Here is a 22,384-nt window from a genome sequence, read left to right as displayed (position 1 = left end):
GCTGCCTTTATATTTCTGTTCAGTGTAAATATACATTTAACAGAATGTGCAGTGTGGCCCTGGGAGGCCCTTGTCAAACCTTCCTGGGCCCTTCAGCTCAGGTAGACTCTTCGAAAACCATTACTGTTGCTCTGTAACAACATCCGCTGTTACAACACACAACGCAGACTGTTTCCACTCTTAACTGTATATGGTGTACGAGAAAAAGATGAAAAGAAAATCAAATACGCATCTATATCTGTAGAAGTATGTGACATTTCCTTCATCATTCAAAGGCCCTGATCATTTTTTAAACTGAGCTGAGCTGAGCTGCAATGCGCAAACCACCGACACGCCTGCAAGCAGCCGGAGAACAGAGAGTCCCGCTCCGACTGTCAGGAGCGATTCACGGGAACACAGCGTCATGTCAGCACAAGGAACTTCATTACAGGCAAGCAAAGCAAGAAACCTGCGCAATTAAGAAAGGCATCATTTGGGCGGGTGATTAATTGCTGCTCAGAGCGGCTGTGACGTCTCAACGCACTCACTGTGTGTGCGTGTGTGTGTGTATTTCTGCCACGCAAAACACAGGCCCCAGTACAGATGGCCCACAATGCACCGGGGCTGTGATCCAGAAAGACACAAAGCCACACTCCCCCTGGCGCTCTGTAGACGGGCAGGAGTTTCTCCCTGCAGAGGTCCTGAGAGGTCAGCAAGAGAGAGATGGGACACCTGAGGCAGACGGACAGGTAACTCCACGGTTCTGTCTTCACTGCCAGGGCCCCTCTTCACGTGTGTGTGTGGCTGTGTGTGATAAGGATTGATCTGAAGTGTGACAGCCCCCTAAACCACGACCCAACACCCAGATCGTAGCGTTCCTCTGTAAGGCCCCCGATTCCCCACAGCAGCCCCCACTGAGGAGAGTCGGCTGGCTGCGAGGCCGAGGGGGTGACACGAGTGTGTGACACTGTAAAGACTGGGGCGACTGGGTGAGTGCGCCTCCTGCAGCGAAGTCGCTAAGCGAACAACACAGAGAACAGGAGGCTGCACCAGGTAGTTTGTTTAGTCAATTTAACTCGTTTCCTTGTGGAAATATTATAATTATTATATTTCTGAGCTGACACTACATCGCATCATGTTTACACATAGAGTTTAATCCCTCGACTCATCCGATCTTCCCTGTCGACTTGACTGAATGTCAACACACAAAGGCAATCCAAAAGCCGGTTTTGCGTGTTTTTAAGCATTTATTCGTCCCGTATCTCAAGGGGTCAAAGTCTCGACTCTCTCTCCTCTCTGTGGAGGAGGCATCAGGGTGGCGGCGGGGACTCGGTTCACCGATCGGGAGCCAGAAAATATCTGGATTCACTGGACTTCTCTCTCGGTCAAAAACACTGACTTTCTCCTTATCAAGAAAATAATATAAGTATCTTAAATTAGTAAAGAATTCAGAGAGATTCTTGTGAACTGATTCTTCCAAACCCCTCAATGAGAGCCACGGTGTCCCCCAGTTCACTCAACAGCTCCTTAAGTCCTCCTCGTGTTCGTATCTAGTGCCGAGGTATTTCACATACAGAAACATATATTACACACATCACATATAGAACACACATCGCACAACACAACATGCGTCCAGTAACACACATCACAGTGGGACGCAGTGACAGATGCACGCCACAGCCCTGGTAAAGCTTTCGGACCTTTAAAAAACATTTGGCACTTGTGGTTCCTGACAGTCATTCAGTTAAAAGGGAGGGGAGACGCTGTTCTCAGTGGGGCTGCGCCGATGGGGTCAGGGGTCAGGGGTTGGGGGGCCGGACTCTAGCCTTGCTGGCTGGTGTCCTGCTGGCGGTAGTGGAAGAGGCTGGTGGCGTCCAGTTTGCCGGAGTGCTTGATGGCCTCGGCAAACAGGTTCACAACCTGGAGAGCAGAGAGAGAGAGGGTGAGAGGAGAGGGAAAGAGGAAGAGAGAGAAGAATGGAAAAACACTGAGGTAAAATAAAACAGAAGCTGGATCCCGGCCTCGCTCTAACCTGGAAGTTGGTGATGAGGGGCACCCCGTGGTCGATGGCCATCCTGCGGATCAGGAAGTTGTCCTTGATGAACATGGTGTTGTTGTTGGGCAGGTTCACCACCAGGTCGATGTCCCCGTCTGTAATGAGCCTGAGGGACATGGGGACAGAGCTGGATTAAGACACCTGAAGAGTCGAGTCACTGCGAAGCGTTAGAGCTCACGGCTCTCCCCCCCACAATTGGTTTCGTATGGTATTGACCTCGGTGTGCGGAGGAACAGTGCACCACAGCCCGGACTAAAACTGTCCTTTAACAGATCCTCCTCCTCCTGCCACTCTCCCAGCAAACAGACAGAACCACAGGGATACAGACTTTATTATTATTATGAAGACGACGACGAAGAATTCAAACGCTCTTAATAAATGCTCTTCGGGTCCTTTTGACATTATGTTCCTCCCCGTTCTTCATGGCAAGACCTTCCAACGGCCAAGTCACACAGGTCTCAGACGCACTTGACTCGGGCTTCCCTGCCTCCTGGGCCGAGAGGATTACTGGCACAGCTTTCACAGACTGCAGCCGCAGCACAGCTGTTAATGGTCACTTCTCCCCGTTAATAAGATGTTCCCGCGCCGGCCCGGTGGGTAATTTCACACTCTCGCGCGCCGCTCCGGCTCTCGGCTCAGCGCCGGCTGCAGCCGCTGCCCCTTCAACCTGCTCTGATTGTAATGAGCTCTTATTACTAATGGGCGAAAAAAAAGCCACTCAATGAAAAGCTGCTAACGAAGAGGACGTGTCGACTGGAGAGGAGGCAGACGAGTGATTACCCACTGGGGTCATCAGAGAAGAATTATAGCAATATAAAGCATATATTTAAATGCATGCATCTTGGGGATCTTTTCATCTAGGTGATGACATTATTGCACACGCATGCACACAATTATGCATCCGTCATGTGAACAGATCACATTTTAAATCAGTCCTACAGGACCCACCACCTCAGATGTTCTCAATCCATCGGATGAAAATGAAATGGTCAAGATCCCGAGATCCCGAACCCGATGTCAATAGCACAACAGGAGGGACCAGGCACCTATGTGTGGATCACTTCGACCACAGACGTCAATGGGGAATCCCCCAATGGGGAACAGACACAGTGAGGTGGAAGTACAAAAGCGTTATAAGGGGACAATAAATGTCACACGGGGCCAGGCGCCACAATATGAGCTGACACACTTCTGTCACCTACAAGAGCGCAGTGTGGTATAAACACAGTAAAGTGTGGTGTGGTGTAGTGTGGTATAAACACAGTAAAGTGCAGTGTGGTATAAACACAGTGAAGTGTGTGGTGTAGTGTGGTATAAACACAGTAAAGTGCAGTGTGGTGAAGTGTGGTATAAACAGGTAAGTGTAGTGTGGTGTAGTGTGGTTCAAACACAGTAAAGTGTAGTGTGGTATACAGTAAATACAGTAAAGTGCAGTGTTGTGTGGAATAAACACAGTAAAGTGTGTGGTGTTGTGTGGAATAAACACAGTAAAGTGCAGTGTGGTGTAGTGTGATATAAACACAGTGAAGTGTGTGGTGTAGTGTGGTATAAACACAGTAAAGTGCAGTGTGGTGTAGTGTGGTATAAACACAGTAAAGTGCAGTGTGGTGTAGTGTGGTATAAACACAGTAAAGTGTGGTGTGGTGTAGTGTGGTATAAACACAGTAAAGTGTGTGGTGTAGTGTGGTATAAACACAGTAAAGTGCAGTGTGGTGTAGTGTGGTATAAACACAGTAAAGTGCAGTGTGGTGTAGTGTGGTATAAACACAATGAAGTGTGTGGTGTAGTGTGATATAAACACAGTAAAGTGCAGTGTGGTGTAGTGTGGTATAAACACAGTGAAGTGTGTGGTGTATTGTGGTATAAACACAGTAAAGTGCAGTGTGGTGTAGTGTGATATAAACACAGTAAAGTGTACCCATTCGTACCCTTCTCACCTGCTGATGCTGGGCAGGGAGGCGGCCGAGCCGGGGCTGTCCTGGTTGGGCCAGGCCACCGGGATGGCGGGCACGTCGTTGGCGTTGAGCCAGGCAGAGGTGCCCTCGGTGGCGTACAGCTGCAACAGACACAGCGGGGGCGTCAGCGCCAGGACACACAATAGCGCAGTGATTCAACAAAAAAAAAAGTCTCTCCTTTAATTATTATTAGTGTTATTTTCAGCCAGAGCCCGGCTCTCACCTTGAAGCCTTCCTTATTCAGCTGGTGTGCCGCGGCCAAGAACTTTGGTCGGAAGGAATGCTGGGAATAAACAAATAAAGAAAGACACACACAAACATAAATAAACGAATACACAAATAAATAAAGAATTGACTGAGAGAGGGAGAGGGAGGGAGGGTGAGAGAGGAGGGGAATTAAACCATTTTCAATTTCAAAGACTTAGAAATCAATAGAAGCTTTTAACAAGAGCGCAACCCCGTTCACAGAGCCGCGTCTCGACTCAGAAACAGGATCCGTTCAATGAGCCGCGGCCGGCGCAGGTGACGGAGACGTGCCGAACCACATCGAACGCACAACTACAGGGATCGAGCTTCTCTGTATGGCGGAGGGGGTACGGGAGCACGGGAGGAGGCGTTTGTGTGTTGAACCGTCACACCTGGGCGTCAGTGCTTCCGTTTTCCAATGTGGAGCAGCAGCAGCAGCGGGACAGTAGTGGGGCTGCTGGGACAGACACGACCGGCCCTGTCCTCACACTGCGAGCGGGACTCCTCTCTCTCCTCTCCTCTCACACCTACCTCTTCTCTCTATCCTCCTCTCCTCTTGCCTCTCCTCACGCACCTCTCTCCTCTCACCTCTCCCTCCTTTCTTCTCCCTCTCTCCGCTCCTCTCCTCCCTCTCTCCGATCCTCTCCCCCAGCTGCAGTGAAGGCCTCCGCAGGCTTGGCAGCTCAAGCCGTTATGAAGTCGTTTCCGCATAGGCTTCCCCGAGCAGAAAGGATGAGACGTGACACTACTGGCAGGTTCCCAAGCAGCGAGCGCTCTGGCTCTGGGGCTGTTGTGTGTCACAGTGGGGCTCTGTGTTGTGTGTTGTGTGTCATGACGGCGCTCCGTTCTCCTCTCAGATGAGTATTGATGGCCGGTGACACATTAAACATTCCTCCATGATGAGGAATAACTCTGTCGACTCCCATCTGCGCCTCAAAAGAGTCGAGGGCCGGAGAGAGAGAGGGAGGGACCGGGAGGGCTGTCGTGGACGAGCCAAGGATAGAGCCACTCTACACAGCTGTACACAACACACACACACACACACACACACACACACACACACACGTAGACAGCGCTACACAACACACACACACACACACACACACACACAGGTCTACATTTATACACATGCACAGCTCAAGACTCACAGAGCCCACCTTCACACACACGCACACACAGTCCTACACAAGACACACACACACACACATCCAGTTTCTCTCAGGTAAACCTGCACGGGCCGGGGGGGGGGTCTCTGCACTGCTCTGCCCGCTTCTCTGGATGTTCAGGTCCTGTGCTTATCAGAGGTATTGATTTGTATTGATCTCACGGCAATGCAGGGTGTGGTTACAGGCAAGACTGCGGGGGGGTTGAGACAGCAGGGCCCCCCAGGGTTAAATCTGTAACACACTGGAGCGTCGGGCACGGACCACAACACACAACGCGCTCCTGCCGGTCTGGTGGGGGTCCGTGGGGACAGTGACGATGCCCGGGGAGCCTTCCTTTTGAATCGGCACGCCGGCGCTGCGCGGGGGCTCACCTGAATCCCGACGAGGATCCCCTTCTGAGGGAGCTTGAAGCCCGTGGACAGCATGGCCTTCAGGAACGCCGAGTAGATATCGGACCCAAAGCAGGCCACCTGCGAACACACAACCACACAGCCTCACACAGGCCCGGCTACAGTCACTCAGGCAAGATCAGGGTTAGCACTGCATTTATTTTGTTTGTCTGTGGTTGTGTATCCTGGTTTGTTCTACCTATACACCCCCATCATTTTAACTTTGCTTTTCTACACTTCACCGTGGTTCTGCTCGGCCCAGCGTCCTCTCAGTCCGCTGTGTGAGCGGCTGCTGTTCACACGATGGTGAAGACGAACCTGTCTGTGACACACAAACAGCAGCGTCTGAACGCACTGCTGCCGCCCGGCGCCGTGCCGTGGGAGTCATTTCTCCTTGTTTTCCTGGCTGTAATCTGCGCTCCCGAACCCCCTCTGCCACCTGTGGTGTCGTCCGCAGGCTGGGTGCCGCGCGGTGGGCAGGGCGGGTCTGGAGCCACTCCTCGGGGGGAGACGTGGCCTAGCTGGCACTCACTCACCCTGGGTTCTGGAAATTAGCCCCGATCGGTGCTGCCGTGCCAAGTGTAGCAGGTGTACAGTCCTGCCTACACAATAACACAACAACGCAGGGCTCCCCTGTTCGCTGCCTTTCAAGCGTTTCTGTCAGTTTCAGTCCCTGCTGCTTGAGCGACTGATATTTGCACATCAGCGCTCAGTCCAATATTACCCAGAATTCAGTGACACCCCCCCACACCCTCCCTCAGGCCTTCAGGTGTTTGGAGAGGCAGAGCGCGGATATGAGAGCGACTGAGGGGGTCGAGTGCAATTACACTAAGCCCTTTTTAATGAGCGAGGCCCGTATCGGTCCACTCGGGGACAGTGCCGGGAGGGGCTTAGCATTTGCTCCCTGATTAAATAAGCTAAACTGCCTTTTTGCTAGAGATTAACCGGGGATCCGAGACACAGAAAAGCACGAGTAAAACAAACAGCAGAGATAAACACACAGCGGACGTCAGGAACACAATCGGGCGGCTGTGGGCACCTCTCCGGTCGACGCCATCTCGCAGCGCAGCACGGGGTCGGCGTCCCTCAGGCGCGGCCAGGAGAACATGGGGGCCTGAAAGACAAGAGCGCCGTCAGAGAGCCGCAGTCCGGAGACAACCCCCCCCTCCCCGCAGCGAGCCGCAGCTCAGCCCCGCGCCGAGCAGGACAGGACGGCACTGCCTGGCATGGCTGAGACCACACTGCCACCCGGAGGCCGCCGGCGCTGATACACACAGCAGGAGTAGAAAGTCCCTGCGACTCCAGCTGAGAATTAATTAGTGCCCGATGTCTGACTGACACAGATATTGCGGTTGTTGCTCGTTTGATTGCTTGGTTTTGTTTTTAACAGGTTTTCGAATGTCAGGAGCCTGGAAGGGAGTGTTCGCTCGCTGGTTACCCACCGGTTTACCAGTCTGTGCAATTGACGGGACAGACTCCCCACTTAACGGAGCCGGGCTCTTTTGTCCCGAGCGCTGTCTGATATTCCACCGCAGCGAATCGCAGGGAGATGGCACACTGCTCAACACACACAGGAAGAAGGCTTTCAAGTTGACAGAGGACAGCTTTAATCAATTGTGAAAAATTAGGGGAATAATGCCAATTGCATGTTCCTTATCTCTCTAATTAAATTATTACAGTTTTAATTAGGCAATTAACCATGTTCCGATGGCTCGCAACTGCCTCCCCCGCCTTCCTGTGCATCGACACCAATTTCACAGCATTTCACTGGTCCTGTGTGCCGATTGGGGGCTCTAACGGCGGATCAATTCGTACTGGAGATTAAAAACAAACACCCCAGCATCCACCACCAATTTATTGCTGTTCTGCATTCACCTTGTTTGCGGATCTAATTTTAGCCGCGCTGTTCGGCAGACCGCGCTGCGGGAACGCGAGTCTCGGGGAGGCAGCACCGGGCAGATGGGACTTGTTAAAGGAGAAACACCAGCCTCGGCTCCAGCGCAACGAAACGAAGCGTTTTTTTCAGATAAATAAACGAATGGAAATGATAATCGCGGCCGGTCTCCTGGCGAGTGGTTTGAATGCCATGTTGTCTGCATTAGCCGGGAGCCGCCAGTGGGACCAACCATCTTGGACTGGAGACGCACAAGAATGCATAATGAATTCCTGCATTTAAATTTGTTTATACCAGCCGGCCCAGGGAGAGGCGAACATATGTTAACATGCAAACCATTTAGTGTCTTTATTGGGTTCTCATCAGATCAGGGACGAGGGAAGGAGTGGGCCAAAGGCTCCGGCTGCAGCCCGTCAACTGTGCCAGCTGGAGTGTGGAGAGGCTCGGAGACACGGCCCGGCCCGGGGCAGCTCGGTACGGGGGCAACACCGCACCCCAGCACTGCCGACGCAGGGCCCAGACTCTCTTTATATTCAGAACTTAATAAATACATCAACAAGGAATGAGAAGATGAATAAACTTTGCTCCAGTTCTGTTTGAGAGACCTTGAGAAGGAAGAAAAGCGAGTGAAACGGAGGCGAGGGCAGGGCAGGAAGGGCAGGGCAGGGCTCTGGCTGTAGGATGATGGTATGCAGTGTGATGCTGCAGATATGTAAACACAGCACACAGGAGTCATACGATAAGCCTTACTTGGGCATCTGTCTCTCAGACGTGGTGGTGACACCTGTTGAAGGATGGAGAGATCGCACTGAGACCGGCGCTCAGAGAGAAGCTGATCCCCGATCCCCCCCTGTTTGCGACCAGGTGACATTAGGACAATCCCCGTCCTGTGGTCTCACTCTAACCCAACACTCTTTTCCCTCGCTGTCTCTGTAGGACACGTCTCTGCAGGTCGCCTCAGCCCAGCAGCCGCAGTGGATGGAAAGAGTTACTCGGACTAAGTCTCATTTTCAAAAACAACAGAGAGTAACAAAATGGCAGGGAATGAAGTGTCGAGAACAGTGCGTTCGAGAGATCTGTATTCAAATCAGAGCGCAATCATCTCCCTGTCCCTCTCCACAGAAGAATGGCTGTTGATTAACAAGCCCCATTACCATGAAAAAGGTAGAGCGACGAGAGATGTTTTTTTTTTTAAGATTAGGGACGTGATCACATTTTCATAACCCGGTTCAGCTAATCTCCCTCCACTCCTGGAGTTCGAGAGAAAAATGTGGCACTACAGTCCTCCTCCCACCGCGGCCGAGAGAGGGACACCCTGCCTGCCTGCGCCGGGCTTCTCACACCGTGTAATCAACAAAACACACAACTCTGCGTTTCAGGGTTTTCTCTCTGGAGTTTCACTCTCGTTACACACAACACAGTTTCTGTGCCTCTACGACAGTGGAGACAAATTGACAAATTGAATCTGGGCTCCACACTTCAAGAAAGATATCGCTGCTCTAGAGGCAGTTCAGAGGAGAGCAACCAGACTTATTCCAGGTCTGAAGGGAAAGTCCTACTGAGAGACTGAGGAACTGAACCTTTTCACCCTGGAACAGAGGAGACTACGTGGGGACATGATCCAAGTCTTCAAAATCATGAAAGGCATCGACCACATCAAACCAGAGGAGCTTTTCCAGATCAGCAGGGACACACGCACCCGGGACACACATGGAAATTGGGCTGCAAGGCATTCAAGACAGAAAACAGGAGACACTTCTTCACACAGAGAGGCGTCACAATAAAGAAGCGCTGAGTGACAGGACTGGAGTCCGGTCCCTGAGGTGCAGGTGTCCTCTGAAGAGACAGGATGTATTGCCCCCTTCTCTCCCCCCCACCCTCTCCCCTTCCCTCACCTTAATGCCCACGTAGTCCACCGGTATGATGGGGTTGTCCAGCGTGGGCAGCCGGCTCTGGTCAATGTTCTCCCCCACCATGACCCTGGTGGCCACGTCAATGAAGTCCACGCCCAGCGTCTTGGACACAAAGGGGAAGGAGCGCGAGGCGCGCAGGTTACACTCGATCACCTGCGGACGAGGCACAGGTCAGAGGTCACGGACGGGCAGCGTCACCCCCCAGGAAGTGACAAGGACAGAGCCAGTGATTCTACCTCCCCCACTTTCTGAACAAGAAGAGTTTTATTTAGTTTGTAGTTTGTTACAAAAGCACACAGATCAGGGTGACGTAGCGGCGCTCCAGTGCAGATGTTTTCAAGTTGTTCAGAGGAGCATCTGTGCTGTTTTTCTCACTGAATCGCCTTGAAAAGACCGTCTCTCACCTATTTATGCTGTCGTATATATATACATATATACATACACACACACACACACATAGCCACACACACGCACAAAGACACACTGTAGTAATCTGGGACTGGGACCGACACACCCGAGAAACCCCTAGCTGTGTCACAATAGATGTATATCACAGGGAACCTACAGGAACTGCACAATGGGACCGAACTACCAGAGATGCAGAGATGGGTTGAAGGGGAGAGGAGAGAGAGAGAGGAGGAGGGGGAGCTCAGCAGGGGAACAAGCCTGTCTACAAACACAGAGTGAGAAAACACACAATCAGGGCTCTGAGGTTTGTGTCTCAGGCCTCACTAAAGTTACAGAGATACTGTTCACACTGTGAAGCGGAGATTAAAACGCCGGTTCATATCAAAGACGGCGACAGTAGAGAAGCCCACCATGACGTCGTTGCCCTTCACGAGGAACTGCGTGTTGAAGGGGCCCGAGATGTCGAACGCCTGGGCGATCTTCCTCGTCGCAATCTTCACCTGAATGCAGACAGACACAAGACAGAAACGGGGACGGGAATAACGGGCTCTGCTGTGCCATATCCTGTCCTATATGTGCAGTAGTTAAACGAGGAGGCGGTCCTGGGCCTGGGCCCCACAGGAGCACTCAGGCCGGACGGCGGGGGAGTCCTGACCTTCTCCAGGGCCCCCTGGCTGATGTTCTGGGTGGGCAGCATGAGCGTGGCGTCCCCGGAGTGGACCCCGGCATCCTCCACGTGCTCCGTGATGGCGTGGGCCAGGACCTGTCGACCAGGAAAGCACAATCACAACACAACGGCACACTGAACACGGCCAAGTCACAGACACCAGGGTCAGGTGCTGTAGCCCAAAGACTACACTCTGCACTGTGATTTATGTGCATTTCCACACAACAAATTAAGGCTATACAGGGAAAAATAGTAATTTGCATGTCTTTTCACAGTGTTTATCACAGACAAAATGCTGTAAAGACAAAATGGTGCTTTAGAACATAAGAGCATAAGAAAATGTCCAATCGAGAGGAGGCCATTGGCCCCATCGTGCTCGTTTGGTGTCCATTAATAACTCAGTGATCAAGGATCCTATCCAGTCTGTTTTTGAATGTTCCCACATTGTCTCTTCAGTCACATCGCTGGGGAGTTTGTTCAGATTGTGACGCCTCTCTGTGTGAAGAAGTGTCTCCTGTTTTCTGTCTTGAATGCCTTGAAGCCCAATTTCCATTTGTGTCCCCGGGTGCATGTGTCCCTGCTGATCTGGAAAAGCTCCTCTGGTTTTCACTTTGGTGAAGTCGATGACCGTAGGTAGCCTCAAAAGCTGCTCCTCCAGCGGACTGTGCTCACAATCACAACATTTCATTTCTCTCTTCTTCGGCAGTGATGATAAACCCCGAGAGGAGCGCCAGACCCCGGCAGGCAGGTCTGAGTCTTCACCCCCGAGGAGATACCAGCGTCTCTGTGCTGCCGCTGTGAAGCAGCCAGTTCACTGAGGTCAGAGAGAGAAATCAAGAAGTACAATAAATAAAGAAACGGCTGCAGGTGTTTGCAAGAACAATGCCCTCTGTGCAGCGGTGTGTTCGTGAGAGAGAGAGACTATGATAATAACACAAAGCTCTACACACAAGACAACACTTCCAGCTGAAATAAAACCCTAGGACATCCCCAGATTCGGCTTAAACCCGGACCCCCTCTCTCTGCACGGGAAGTGAGATGGGACAGGACGGAGACTCCTACCATTCCTCCCTTCATCGCTCGTAAATGAGCATAAGAGCAGCAATTAAACACTACAAAACGACCGTCACACGCCACCCGTGGAGCCACGAGGAGAATTCTCCAGCAGCTTCCTCTGCCACGGAGAGAAGAAAGAGAAAAGCGGTGGAGATTCACTCTAATCTTGTCCCGGAGCCACAGACTTTCTGGAACGACTCCAGACCGGGATGCAAAATTAATGCGCAGATGACGGGTGTGTTCTGGGGTAAACCATGAATGAACAGATCAATGAATGAATTACCTGGATCTGTATTTGCATTGGCGCTTTCTTTGTGCTTTTAAGGACAATTTATTCCAAAGCTGTGAATGCCACCTTTTCCCTTTTTTTGAATCCTTTTCTTTCTGTTTTTTTTTCTGTTCCAAATACTATTGTTTGCTCGGGGGAAAGCTGCAGAATTTCATGAACTGCAATGTCATTAGAGCCCCTGAACACTCAATAACTGTAACGTTCATTAACACACTTCAAATGAGCACGATAATTAATATGGAAAAGCCACACGAAGTGCTCCCAGATTGCTTTCACCGTCTGACTTGAATAATGCATTTTGTTTGGCAGTCAGTCAATGTTCGGGACAGAGCAGGCAACGGGGAGGAGAGCGGGGACTGTGTGTGTGTGTGTGTGTGTGTGTGTGTGTGTGTGTCTGTGTGTGTGTCTGTGTGTGTGTGTGTGTGTGTGTCAGTGTCAGTGTGTGTGTGTGTCAGTGTGTGTGTCAGTGTGTGTGTGTCTGTGTGTCTGTGTGAGTGTCTGTGTGTGTGTGTCTGTGTGTGTGTGTGAGTGTCTGTGTGTGTGTGTGTGTGTGTGTGTGTGTGTGTGTGTGTGTCTGTGTGTGTGTGTGTGTGTGTGTCAGTGTCAGTGTGTGTGTGTGTCAGTGTGTGTGTCAGTGTGTGTGTGTCTGTGTGTCTGTGTGAGTGTGTGTCAGTGTGTGTGTCTGTGTGTCTGTGTGAGTGTGTGTGAGTGTGTGTGTGTGTGAGTGTGTGTGTCTGTGTGTGAGTGTGTGTCTGTGTGTCAGTGTCAGTGTGTGTGTCTGTGTGAGTGTGTGTGTGTCTGTCTGTGTGCAAGTACATGTGCGTGCGTGTCTGTGTGCGAGTGTGTGTGTGTGTCAGTGTCAGTGTGTGTGTCTATGTGTGAGTGTGTGTGTGTGTCAGTGTCAGTGTGTGTGTCAGTGTCAGTGTGTGTGTCTGTGTGCGAGTGCATGTTTATGTGTGTGAGTGTGTCTGTGTGCGAGTGCGTGTGTGAGTGAGTGAGTGAGTGAGTGAGTGAGTGAGTGCACCTCTGCAGAGATCTCATAAACACATCAGCAATTAACATTATCAGCTAACTGCCAAGTGTCAGGGCTGTGAGAAGCTCCCCGAGGCGAATCCCAGCCGCGTCCCGACTACCCCGTCATCTGCCAGCCGTGTCTGGTGCTCCTCACAGTGCCGAGCTCCCGCCACGGCACTCAGACACGCGGGGAAGGAAAGGTTAGGACTCGTCTTATTAGCCACTGATCAGCAGGCGCCTCGCACCCCGACACCGCTTCCACGAGAGCTTCTTCAACACAGAGGAGACTCATTGTTGGTCCTAAGTTCTCCACTGAGCTAAATTGTTGCTTAATTTTGTTGTATGTTTACCATTCTGGAAAGGGCTCTGTGGCTACCCTGCGAAGGGCGCTATACAAATAAACATTGATTGTTTGACTGCTCACAAACACAGGGAGGGATGGAGAGCAGGGTAACAGCAGGACAGAGGGACAGCAGACAAACAGGAGGCAGGAGCTCCCTTTAAATGGCTATAACATCCGTCCCATCCGAGCTCTCAATTACTCAATTGAACGCTAATTAGAGTAACAATCTGCTTAGATTTGACTTTTTAAATTGTGTAATAAAAGAGTTAGATCTCTAATAAGTTCTTTATACAATTCTATACTTAACTTAAAACCCCAACTGTTAAAAATAATGAAAATGCTCTGATTTAGGAAATTATGAGTTCAATTAAGGGTCCAATTAAGTAATTGAGAGCTTGGTTGCAACAAAAAACACTTGAACGTACTTCTTTCTTCAGAGTTAAACACACAAGAGCAAAGATGCTACCAAACACTGCCAAGGGACGGTCGTGGTGAAGCGTCCTTTGTTTCGGATTGCAATTAATCATCATCATTCATTAAGGCATTGTTTCACAGGCTGGAGCTGCTGCGTCACAATCAGACGCATCGTTAGCGCTCGGAGGAGCTCAGCAGGGCCTCCAGCGCAGGAGGACGGCAGGGGAAGGGTTAAAGCTCACAGCCTGTGCTTGAAAACAGTTTTCCCCTCTGCTTGTACGATATTTCATGTAATTTTTGGTCTGTTTTCATGTCGAGCGTGTGCAGGCTGGGGGGGGCAGCGGGACTGTTTTGGGGGCCGCCGGCTGGGGGAGCGTGCCCAGGCCTCGGCTGCAGCGGTTAAGCGAGTGGCGGGCTGCGGAGAGCCATCCCCCCCAGCACAGCCCCCCGCTACGCGGCCTCGCTCTCAGCCCGGCTGCCGCGTTTACACCTAAATACGAAGCAAATGAAAGAGACGGTTTTCTGTTTCCCACCCTTTCCAGTGACTTTCCATCAACGCTGCCCCCCCCGGCCACGATCCCGCAGCGTTGCCCTCCCCCCACGTCTCGAGTCAAGCGGCTCTGAAGCGGCTCCGCTGTTTGTTTGCTCTTATATCTATAGAAAGCGCTTGATTGTTTTCTGGTTCCCGAGCAGCCGGGCGACTCGGAGGGCAACGATACACAGTCAGTGGCGGCCCAGGCTGCCTGAGGAGCGACGCCAGCACTTTAGGAGAGAGATAAAAACTGCTTATTGACCGTGAAGAAAGAGACAATGGACAGATACGCTGCCCTGGACAGACTGTGGACAGGAACCAGTTCAACAAACAGAACTGAGTGTTCGCCAAGTGTCATTTCTGCATGATTATTATGAAAAATCATCATAAATAAATAATTGTAAGGGTTTGGGCCTATAGCAGTCACTCCCACAGGGGTACGGCGCAAACCCAGGGAGGTCCGATTCCTGCTGACACCCCCCTTGACGAGCGCATGTGGACACAATTGCTGACACAGTTAGGGACACACGCACCGGGGACACAAATGGAAATTGGGCTTCAAGGCATTCAAGACAGAAAACAGGAGACACTTCTTCACACAGAGAGGCGTCACAATCTGAACAAACTCCCCAGCGATGTGGCTGAAGAGACAATGTGGGAACATTCAAAAACAGACTGGATAGGATCCTTGATCACTTAGTTATTAATGGACACCAAACGAGCACGATGGGGCCAATGGCCTCCTCTCACTTGGACACTTTCTCATGTTCTTATCTGCCTACTGATATGAGCTCATCTAAATCGAAAGCCTCTGTGATGTTATCGATACACAGTTTAGCTCTTGCACGATCAGGCCGTCTCTGCATTTCTCTTGTTGTCGTGAATCGACAGGAGGCAGTAGAGGACGGGATGAAGGCACTGATCTAGTTCAGCGGCCCGTCTGGGAGCGGCTCTGATTCGCTGGGACAGGGTGTCGCCCTCTCAGCCTCGCTGCAGCGCTGGCACCGAGGGCAGCAGGGAGTGAGCGCTGCCTCCCGGGCAGCGAGTCGAGTGACCTGGGAAACCCCCCTCTGGCCTCCCCATCCAAGAGTCAGTGAGAGAGCCCCACCGACGTGCCTCGCAGGGCTGGGGGCCGCAGCGAATGGAGAAGTCACGGCAGGACCGAGGGAGACGCTGATGCGGGGGGACTGAGGACTGGCCTGATGCATCTCTCTCTGTTTGTTGGATGGGGTTTAATTTGGGAGTTTGTTTGTTTGTTTCTTGCTTTGCGTTCTGCCTCTATTTACAGAAACAGCCTCAGAGGGTGTCTCTATGAATTATTAAGACGGTATCTAGACAGTATAGATTCATATTGATATATTCATACTTAATCACACAGAAACAGACTCCCCCCTCCCTCTCTCCGCCCAGCACGAACTCGGAAGAAAAAAACGCTTTCATGCATCGATACTATAAATATATTTGCTCTACAGCAAGGGAGCGAAACGCAGGGTGATGCAAGAGTCTCTGTGCTCCGTGTTTCAGGAGAAACGCACCGGCATCTGCTCCCAGGCTTACGAAACCGCCCTGCAGAAAGGAAACGCCGGTTTCCCTCAATGAGCAGATAAAACCAGCCCTGCGACCGGGTGTGGGAGCGGTGGTCGGAGCCGGGGGTCAGGCAGGCTGCAAGGAAGACTGAGGCTCACCGTCTTGTTCCCTTCTCACCACGCTGCCTGACTCACATTCCTCAGTGCCTGCTGGCTCACAGTGCGGCGCCGCCTGACTGGGCAGTCCCGTCTGCATACCTTTCTGCCCCCTCTCGCACACCCCCACGGCACCCACTCTGCTGTGGCACTCGACGAGCCAGGTCTCCGTGATGAGACTCAACTGTATCGGTAAGCTGGCTGGCCAGTGGCAGCTTTTTCCACCCGCTGTGCCGTGGTTGTGCCACACGTGTTCTCTGCCCTGGCCACCTGCTCTGCGGGGGTTACCATCACGGTGGGCTATACTGTACACTGGTCAGCATCACGGTGGGCTATACTATAACCCATCTGCTATACCAACAAGCTACTTCCCTCCTACTCACCTTTCCCTGCTTGGCCACGGCGTCGACCTCCACCTCCCTGGCTCCCTCGATGAACTTGGTGATGACCACAGGGTGCTCCTGGGGGAGAGAAACACAGCACGGATCAGGGATCGGCGGAGCGGACCTGCAGCCGCCGGTCACCAGATCAAACAGATGGAAAACACACAAGCTCTCACTGTAACACACTCACACTCCCACACGGAGAGCTCCTCTCACCCAGTTTGTCAGCCTGGACAGTTCATCCGAGACCCTGTGACACAAAGACCGAGGGACAGCGAGAGGAAACGAGTCCCACAGAGTCTCCCCACGAACCCCCCGCCATGTTATTGAAGCTGACGCACTGGATTAAAAACTGGGGAAGATTCATTTGGGGGGGAAGCGCTGGAACACACATCTGTACGTCGACACTGCACCAGATGAGACGGTTCTATCAGACAGTCAGTGACTCCTCACCCAGGCCTGATTGATTGTTCCCAGGCCGCAAATTAGCAGCTTTTGTGTTAACAACAACAACAACAAAAATGCCAAGCCAGCGCTGTGCTTAAAGCTGCTCTCCTGCAGCCCACAGCGGGAGCTGAGCCCAACTCTGGAGAGAGATGGGGTTTATCTGATCGCTTGTTGTTGTTGTCGTCGAGTCGGAGCCTTGCTCTGATCTGTCCAGTCCAGCGGTGCACAACCCCTGTGCCCATCCGGGCCGCGAGGGCGGAGGAGGAGCTTCATGAAACAGAGAGCCTGTGGCTCCGCAGGGCAGGAGCGGCTGCTCTTTACAGGTTACCAGGTGTACAAATAAACACAGAGAGAAAGAGAGAGAGAGAGAGAGAGAGAGAGAGAGAGAGAGAGAGAGAGGAGAGAGGGGGGGGGGGAGAAGCGCAGAAAGAGCCCCAGGACGGAGGAGTAACAGAGATCCTTGCAGAGCCGATTACCCACAGGAGCGTCAAGCACTGGAGACGGACACCAATCCGAGCCTCAAACACCGCATGTGTGTGTGTGTGTGTGTGTGTGTGTGAGAGAGTGTGTGAGCGAGTGTTGAAATGGAGAGGGAGGGTGAGTATCTGACCCCCGAGCAGCAGGTCAGTTGGCTGTGAGAGCGACGTTGGCATAAACTGGAGCCTCAGAGAACGAGGCTGCGCTTTCTAATGTCACAAGAGGATATACACTGTATACACCCCCCCCCCCCCACACACACACACACACACACCCAGAGTGACACATATTTACAGATTGTCTCGCTAGAGGTTAATTAGGTTGTTTATGTGCAATAAACAAGACAGGACGGACACTGAAACTCTGGGCATCGTGCACTGATCTGACACTGAGAGACAGTGAAATGAAGGAGGAGGAGAAAAGGAAAAATAAACTGACGATCCTCGTGGAAACTATTGTGACACAAACGCAACCCGTGCCCAAGACACAGAGCGGCCTTGGCCTGAATTGGAGACCGTAGACATCGGGTACGATGCCAGGACTTGACAGTGGTTATATGACGCAGAAGAACTCAAACAGAGCACTGAGAACCGGCTGTCAGCCATTATCAGGTGGGCCGTCGTTTCGTTATTGTCCACAAACACACGAAACACATTTAATACACAAACAACAGCGAGGAGAAAGAGTGTAGGAAGCAAGACACACCCATCCTCCGAAAGCAGCGGCTCGTCTGCACATCGTCATCTTTAACTATCCATCGCCGCCATTTATACAAATCTGAGGGAATTACGTAAGAGCTTTGTAGTTGTCGAGTTCTTTTCTTCCTTTCAGTTTCTTTTTTCGCTTTCCTTCTATTTTTAAATCTCTTCGGGGCTCATGTGACATATAACACGGCCCAGAAACTCGCTCAGATCTCTCCGCTCAGCTACCTCAAAGAACACAGCCCGTAGTGTCGGAGCATTGCTTATAATAGCACGATCTGTTCAAAGGTGAGCGCCGAACGGAGGGGGGGAGCGGCAGCGGCTTCCAGTCCAAAGGCAAGGAGAGAATCCCCCAACGCAGAGGCGCTGTCAGCACGAGTGGGAATCCGTTTCTACCTAAACACAGGCTGTTAGCTTCAAAACGCAGCCTTTTGACTGCTGTAAAACTCGCTGCAGTCGCTGCCCTTCTTTAGGCGTGTGTTTTCACCTGAAAGGTGAAAGAAAGGCACAAGAGAAAAAGACAAACTGTACACTTTTTGGACGCGTGTATTTGGAACCAGGAGAAGCGAAGCCCCTCATTAGTGAGGCGAAGCCCCCAGGACGGCTCCCACAAACAGCTGGGCGAGACCCTCCGATCAATTTGTTATCGGCCGCCGGTTGGACGGGCCTCTGATCGGTCGCCTGCCCTCGACGCTGCTGTGCTCTGATTCGTTTCGTTTGTGTCCTCGTCCTCTGTGTCTAGTCCAGCTCTCCTGACTGTCTCCGCAGGTGGGACACCGAGATCAACGCAGCCCTCCTGCCCAACTAACACGCCCCCCGGACTACTGTGTGTGTGTATGTGGAGCTGTAGTGCTTTCTGTACAACTTCAACAGTCCTGAGCGTCGTCCTCTCACGTGTACCGACCGAGCCGTCGCCCTGTTGAGCGATTGTGTGTTTGTGTGTGCCGATGCTGGTTTAAAACTCAATACTGTGGGTTGTGTGGGGCGCCTGCACTCAGGAAACCCTACACAACTGTGCCGTTCAGTGTGAAGAGTCTGCTGCGCCGGGTTCACTGGTTATACCGCCTGTGATCTCGCCCTCGGGCCCACGTGCTCAGTCAGAGCAACACGGGTCTGTTGCGCCGAGGATATCGAACGCAATTTCTCCTTCGTCCTCCCAGGCGCCTCAGAGAGCCGGGCGAAGGTGTAAAGAGACTCCATTAACATGCCGGCAGGAGAGAGTCTGTCTGCTGTGAATCACACAGAGAGAGGGAATACGGGCAGAATGGAGAAAATACAACAGACTCAAATGCCGGGCTCTCCTTTATAAGAAAAACGACACTCCTCAGTCCAACCGGCTCTGTGAAACGCTGAGCATGGTTTAAAAATGAATAGATGTATAATTCAGCTCCCTTTCAGGACAGAAGTGCCGGAGCGAGGCACATTTTTATGAAGAAATCTGCAGATTTCAGGTGCAAGACGTTCAAAACAGAAAGGAAAAAAGAAAATCAATAGTGCCGAGGCGAGACAGAGAGCAGAGTCTGACGGGAGCCGTGAGAGAGAGGGGCCGGGGGGGGCAGCGGCTCACCTGAGACACCCGGGTCGCCTCCTCCAGAAACCTCTTCATCTCCTGCTGCCCATAGACCACGTTCATCGCCGAGCCACTGGGGGAGAGAGAGAGTAGGAGAGGGAAAGAGGGGGAATAAGAACGATTGAGTGAGAGAGGCATTCAGGTCAACAACCACTCCAGGCTCTTGAGAAATTACTCGTCCTTTCACCAGCCCTCTGTGGGAAGAGCCGTCACCAAGAGAGCAGGCTTTTAGGGTAATTTTCCTTTTTCTTTCTTCTCCTTCAAACTAAGCAAAACAAAGCCGTGTACACGCAGTGCCCCCCCGGGCTCTCGGCCCACGGTGCAGAAGTCTCTCTCCCCCCCTCAGTGGGATTTGGGGGGCTACCTCACTCTGGGGAGCTCCTCCCACCGCCGCAGCACCCCCGAGAGCGCGGCCCCCCCGCCCCGCACAGCGCTGGCACTCTGCTAATTGAGCTGGTTTTACTAAACGATTCATTGGACTTCCTACAAAAACACAAACTGTGCACGATTAGCAAAACACACAGACGCACCCTGGTGTGTTCGTTCACCGCCGGCAGGAAACGCACACTTCAAGGGCGTCTGCCAAGTTAAAGAGTATCGAGGTGATGTTTAATGTTTCATCCGGTGCTTGGCGGGAAAGACGCGGTTTTGGAGAGAAGACTGCAGGGTTTGGGGGGGTTTCGTACAGAAAAGTAGGAAAGATGAACAGAACTGATACAGGCTTTCACCTCCTCTGTGGATGGAGGGAGAGAGAGAGAGAGTATGTGTGTGTGTGTGTGTGTGTGAGAGAGAGAGTAAATGATAAATGAATAAAAAAATAGCTATCCTCCTGGGGGAGGGACACATAGCCCCCCTGGCCACCCAAGGGGCTCACCGTGAAAACACACACCAGCTGTAAACTTGTTAGTTATAAATAAATAAAGTAAATGTAGATGTATATTAAGATCTTATTTATACATTATATTGTACTTTTTCCCTTTTTTTTACTGTAATATATTTTATGAAATATGAAATCTTTTCAATGTATGTATGTAATATTAACTGCTTTGGCAACACTGCAGACCTGTTTATCACGCCAATAAAGCAACCTTGAATTGAACTGAACTGAAAATTGAGTATGTGTGAGAGAGAGAGAGAGAGAGAGAGTCTGTGTGAGTGTGTGAGAGAGATTGAGAAAGTGTTGGACACACACACACACACACACACACACACACACACACAATGCTGAGGTGCTGCCCACTGCAGAGCGAGAGTGGAAACCACACGCAACACACAGATGTCAACAACGGCACACGGGTGCGAAGGCGTGCCGAGGACGGGCGGCGCCGGCCCTCACCTCAGCACGTAGGAGGGTCTCAGCAGGCAGGGGTAGCCCACTTGACTGGTGAAGGCGATGGCGTCTTCCTGAAACACACCAGAGGGAGATTGACGGACCGGTCAGCATGTGTTCCTGTCTCAGCCCCCCTACAGCCTCCCCCCTATAAGCCCCCCGTGACCGCCGGCAGAGCACGCCTGGCGTGGAGGAACAGCTCCACCACTCGTTAAAAGCGAGTCACGCCGGGCCGGTGCTGCGAGAGGCTGCGGGCTGATGAGAAGAAACAGCCGCATTTATCAAAGTGCTACTTAAGGCAATTTCTCTGTCTCTCTTTTCGTTTTTATTAACAAGCTCCGATACCGGGAGAGCCCATCAGACAGCTCTTAGAAAGCCAGGAGCCCGACCCGCCGCCGACACGAACACGAGCTGCAAGAGCAGCCGGCGCAGACAGGTGTACGCAGGATTTAAATTGGGAGTAAAATGCAAACTGAAGCAGCTACAGAGGCCTGCAGGCGGAGCTCAGATCCGACTGTTCAAAGGGAACGCCATGCTGTTTCGGATCTCAGAGAGAGGCTCTGACTGACACATACTTCCTCATGACAGGCTGCCCCCCCCCCCACCATGAGGACAGACACCTGGCCTGGAAAAACCCCGGCAAAGCACAGGCATGGCAAAACCACAGGAGAAAACGCCAGAACCACTACTGTGCAAATGTACAGAGATGAATCTCTCGCCCCTGCCCCTGCTCCTGCACCTGTTCGTGCCCATGCCCGTGGCCCTGCTCCTGCCTGTGGCTCGGCCCTGCCCTTGGCCCTGCCCCTGGCCCTGCTCTTGCCCGTGGCCCTGCTCCTCACCAGCGAGCTCAGGGCTCTCCAGGGCGCCTGCGCCACGCCCAGCTGGTCCAGTATGGTGGAGAAGACAGAGCGCTCCTCGGCCCGGTGGATCTGCAGGGGGCTGGTGCCCAGGATGGACACGCCACACTGGTGCAGCGGTATGGCCAGGTTATTAGGGATCTGCCCCCCCACCGAGATGATGCTCCCGCTGCAGCCCTGAGGGAGAGAGAGAGAGAGAGAGAGAGAGAGAGAGAGACACACACATCAGGCACAGCAAGGGGCCGGGCGCTCTCCCTCGGCCCACTGCGCTCTCCCACTAAACCACATCTCCAGGAGCTCCAGGAACACTGGCGCCTGACCCCCCCGCCCAGCCGGAGCGCGGCCCGAACACCAGGCCCACCGCCCCCCCGAGCCCCGGCGCCGACCTCCTGCTGCACCACGTCCAGCACGCGCTCCAGCGTCAGCTCCTCGAAGTACAGCCGGTCGCACTCGTCGAAGTCCGTGCTGACCGTCTCGGGGTTGTGGTTCACCACCACGGTGCGCCGGCCCAGCCGCCGCAGGGCCCGGATACACGACACGGCACACCAGTCGAACTCCACGCTGCTGCCTGCGGGGGGGGCGGGGGGAGCGAGGGAGAGGAGTGGGGGAACAGAGA

General features: G+C 52.5%; 1 protein-coding gene across 2 annotated transcripts in view; it reads right to left on the bottom strand.

Annotated features, from left to right (window-relative positions):
* Positions 1-1,206: 1,206 nt before the first annotated feature.
* Positions 1,207-22,384, bottom strand: part of cps1 (carbamoyl-phosphate synthase 1, mitochondrial) — a 41,509-nt gene continuing 20,331 nt past the window's right edge. For both annotated transcript variants that reach the window (XM_066687620.1, XM_066687622.1), the window contains exons 25-38: positions 22,155-22,336; positions 21,751-21,945; positions 20,918-20,985; positions 19,579-19,654; positions 16,387-16,464; positions 10,662-10,769; positions 10,417-10,506; positions 9,581-9,751; positions 6,831-6,905; positions 5,774-5,872; positions 4,214-4,273; positions 3,973-4,091; positions 2,012-2,141; positions 1,207-1,899 (exon numbers count right to left, since the gene is read on the bottom strand). In XM_066687620.1, the coding sequence (XP_066543717.1) occupies positions 1,801-1,899; positions 2,012-2,141; positions 3,973-4,091; positions 4,214-4,273; positions 5,774-5,872; positions 6,831-6,905; positions 9,581-9,751; positions 10,417-10,506; positions 10,662-10,769; positions 16,387-16,464; positions 19,579-19,654; positions 20,918-20,985; positions 21,751-21,945; positions 22,155-22,336 (1,550 nt within the window). In that variant the 3' untranslated portion in view covers positions 1,207-1,800. The remainder of the gene's footprint in view (positions 1,900-2,011; positions 2,142-3,972; positions 4,092-4,213; positions 4,274-5,773; positions 5,873-6,830; positions 6,906-9,580; positions 9,752-10,416; positions 10,507-10,661; positions 10,770-16,386; positions 16,465-19,578; positions 19,655-20,917; positions 20,986-21,750; positions 21,946-22,154; positions 22,337-22,384) is intronic.

Source organism: Amia ocellicauda, chromosome 16 (assembly GCF_036373705.1).
Source record: "Amia ocellicauda isolate fAmiCal2 chromosome 16, fAmiCal2.hap1, whole genome shotgun sequence".
NCBI classification, from domain to species: domain Eukaryota; kingdom Metazoa; phylum Chordata; class Actinopteri; order Amiiformes; family Amiidae; genus Amia; species Amia ocellicauda.
Note: the sequence above shows the minus strand (reverse complement) of the source record. Positions and strands in the feature narration are given on the sequence as shown.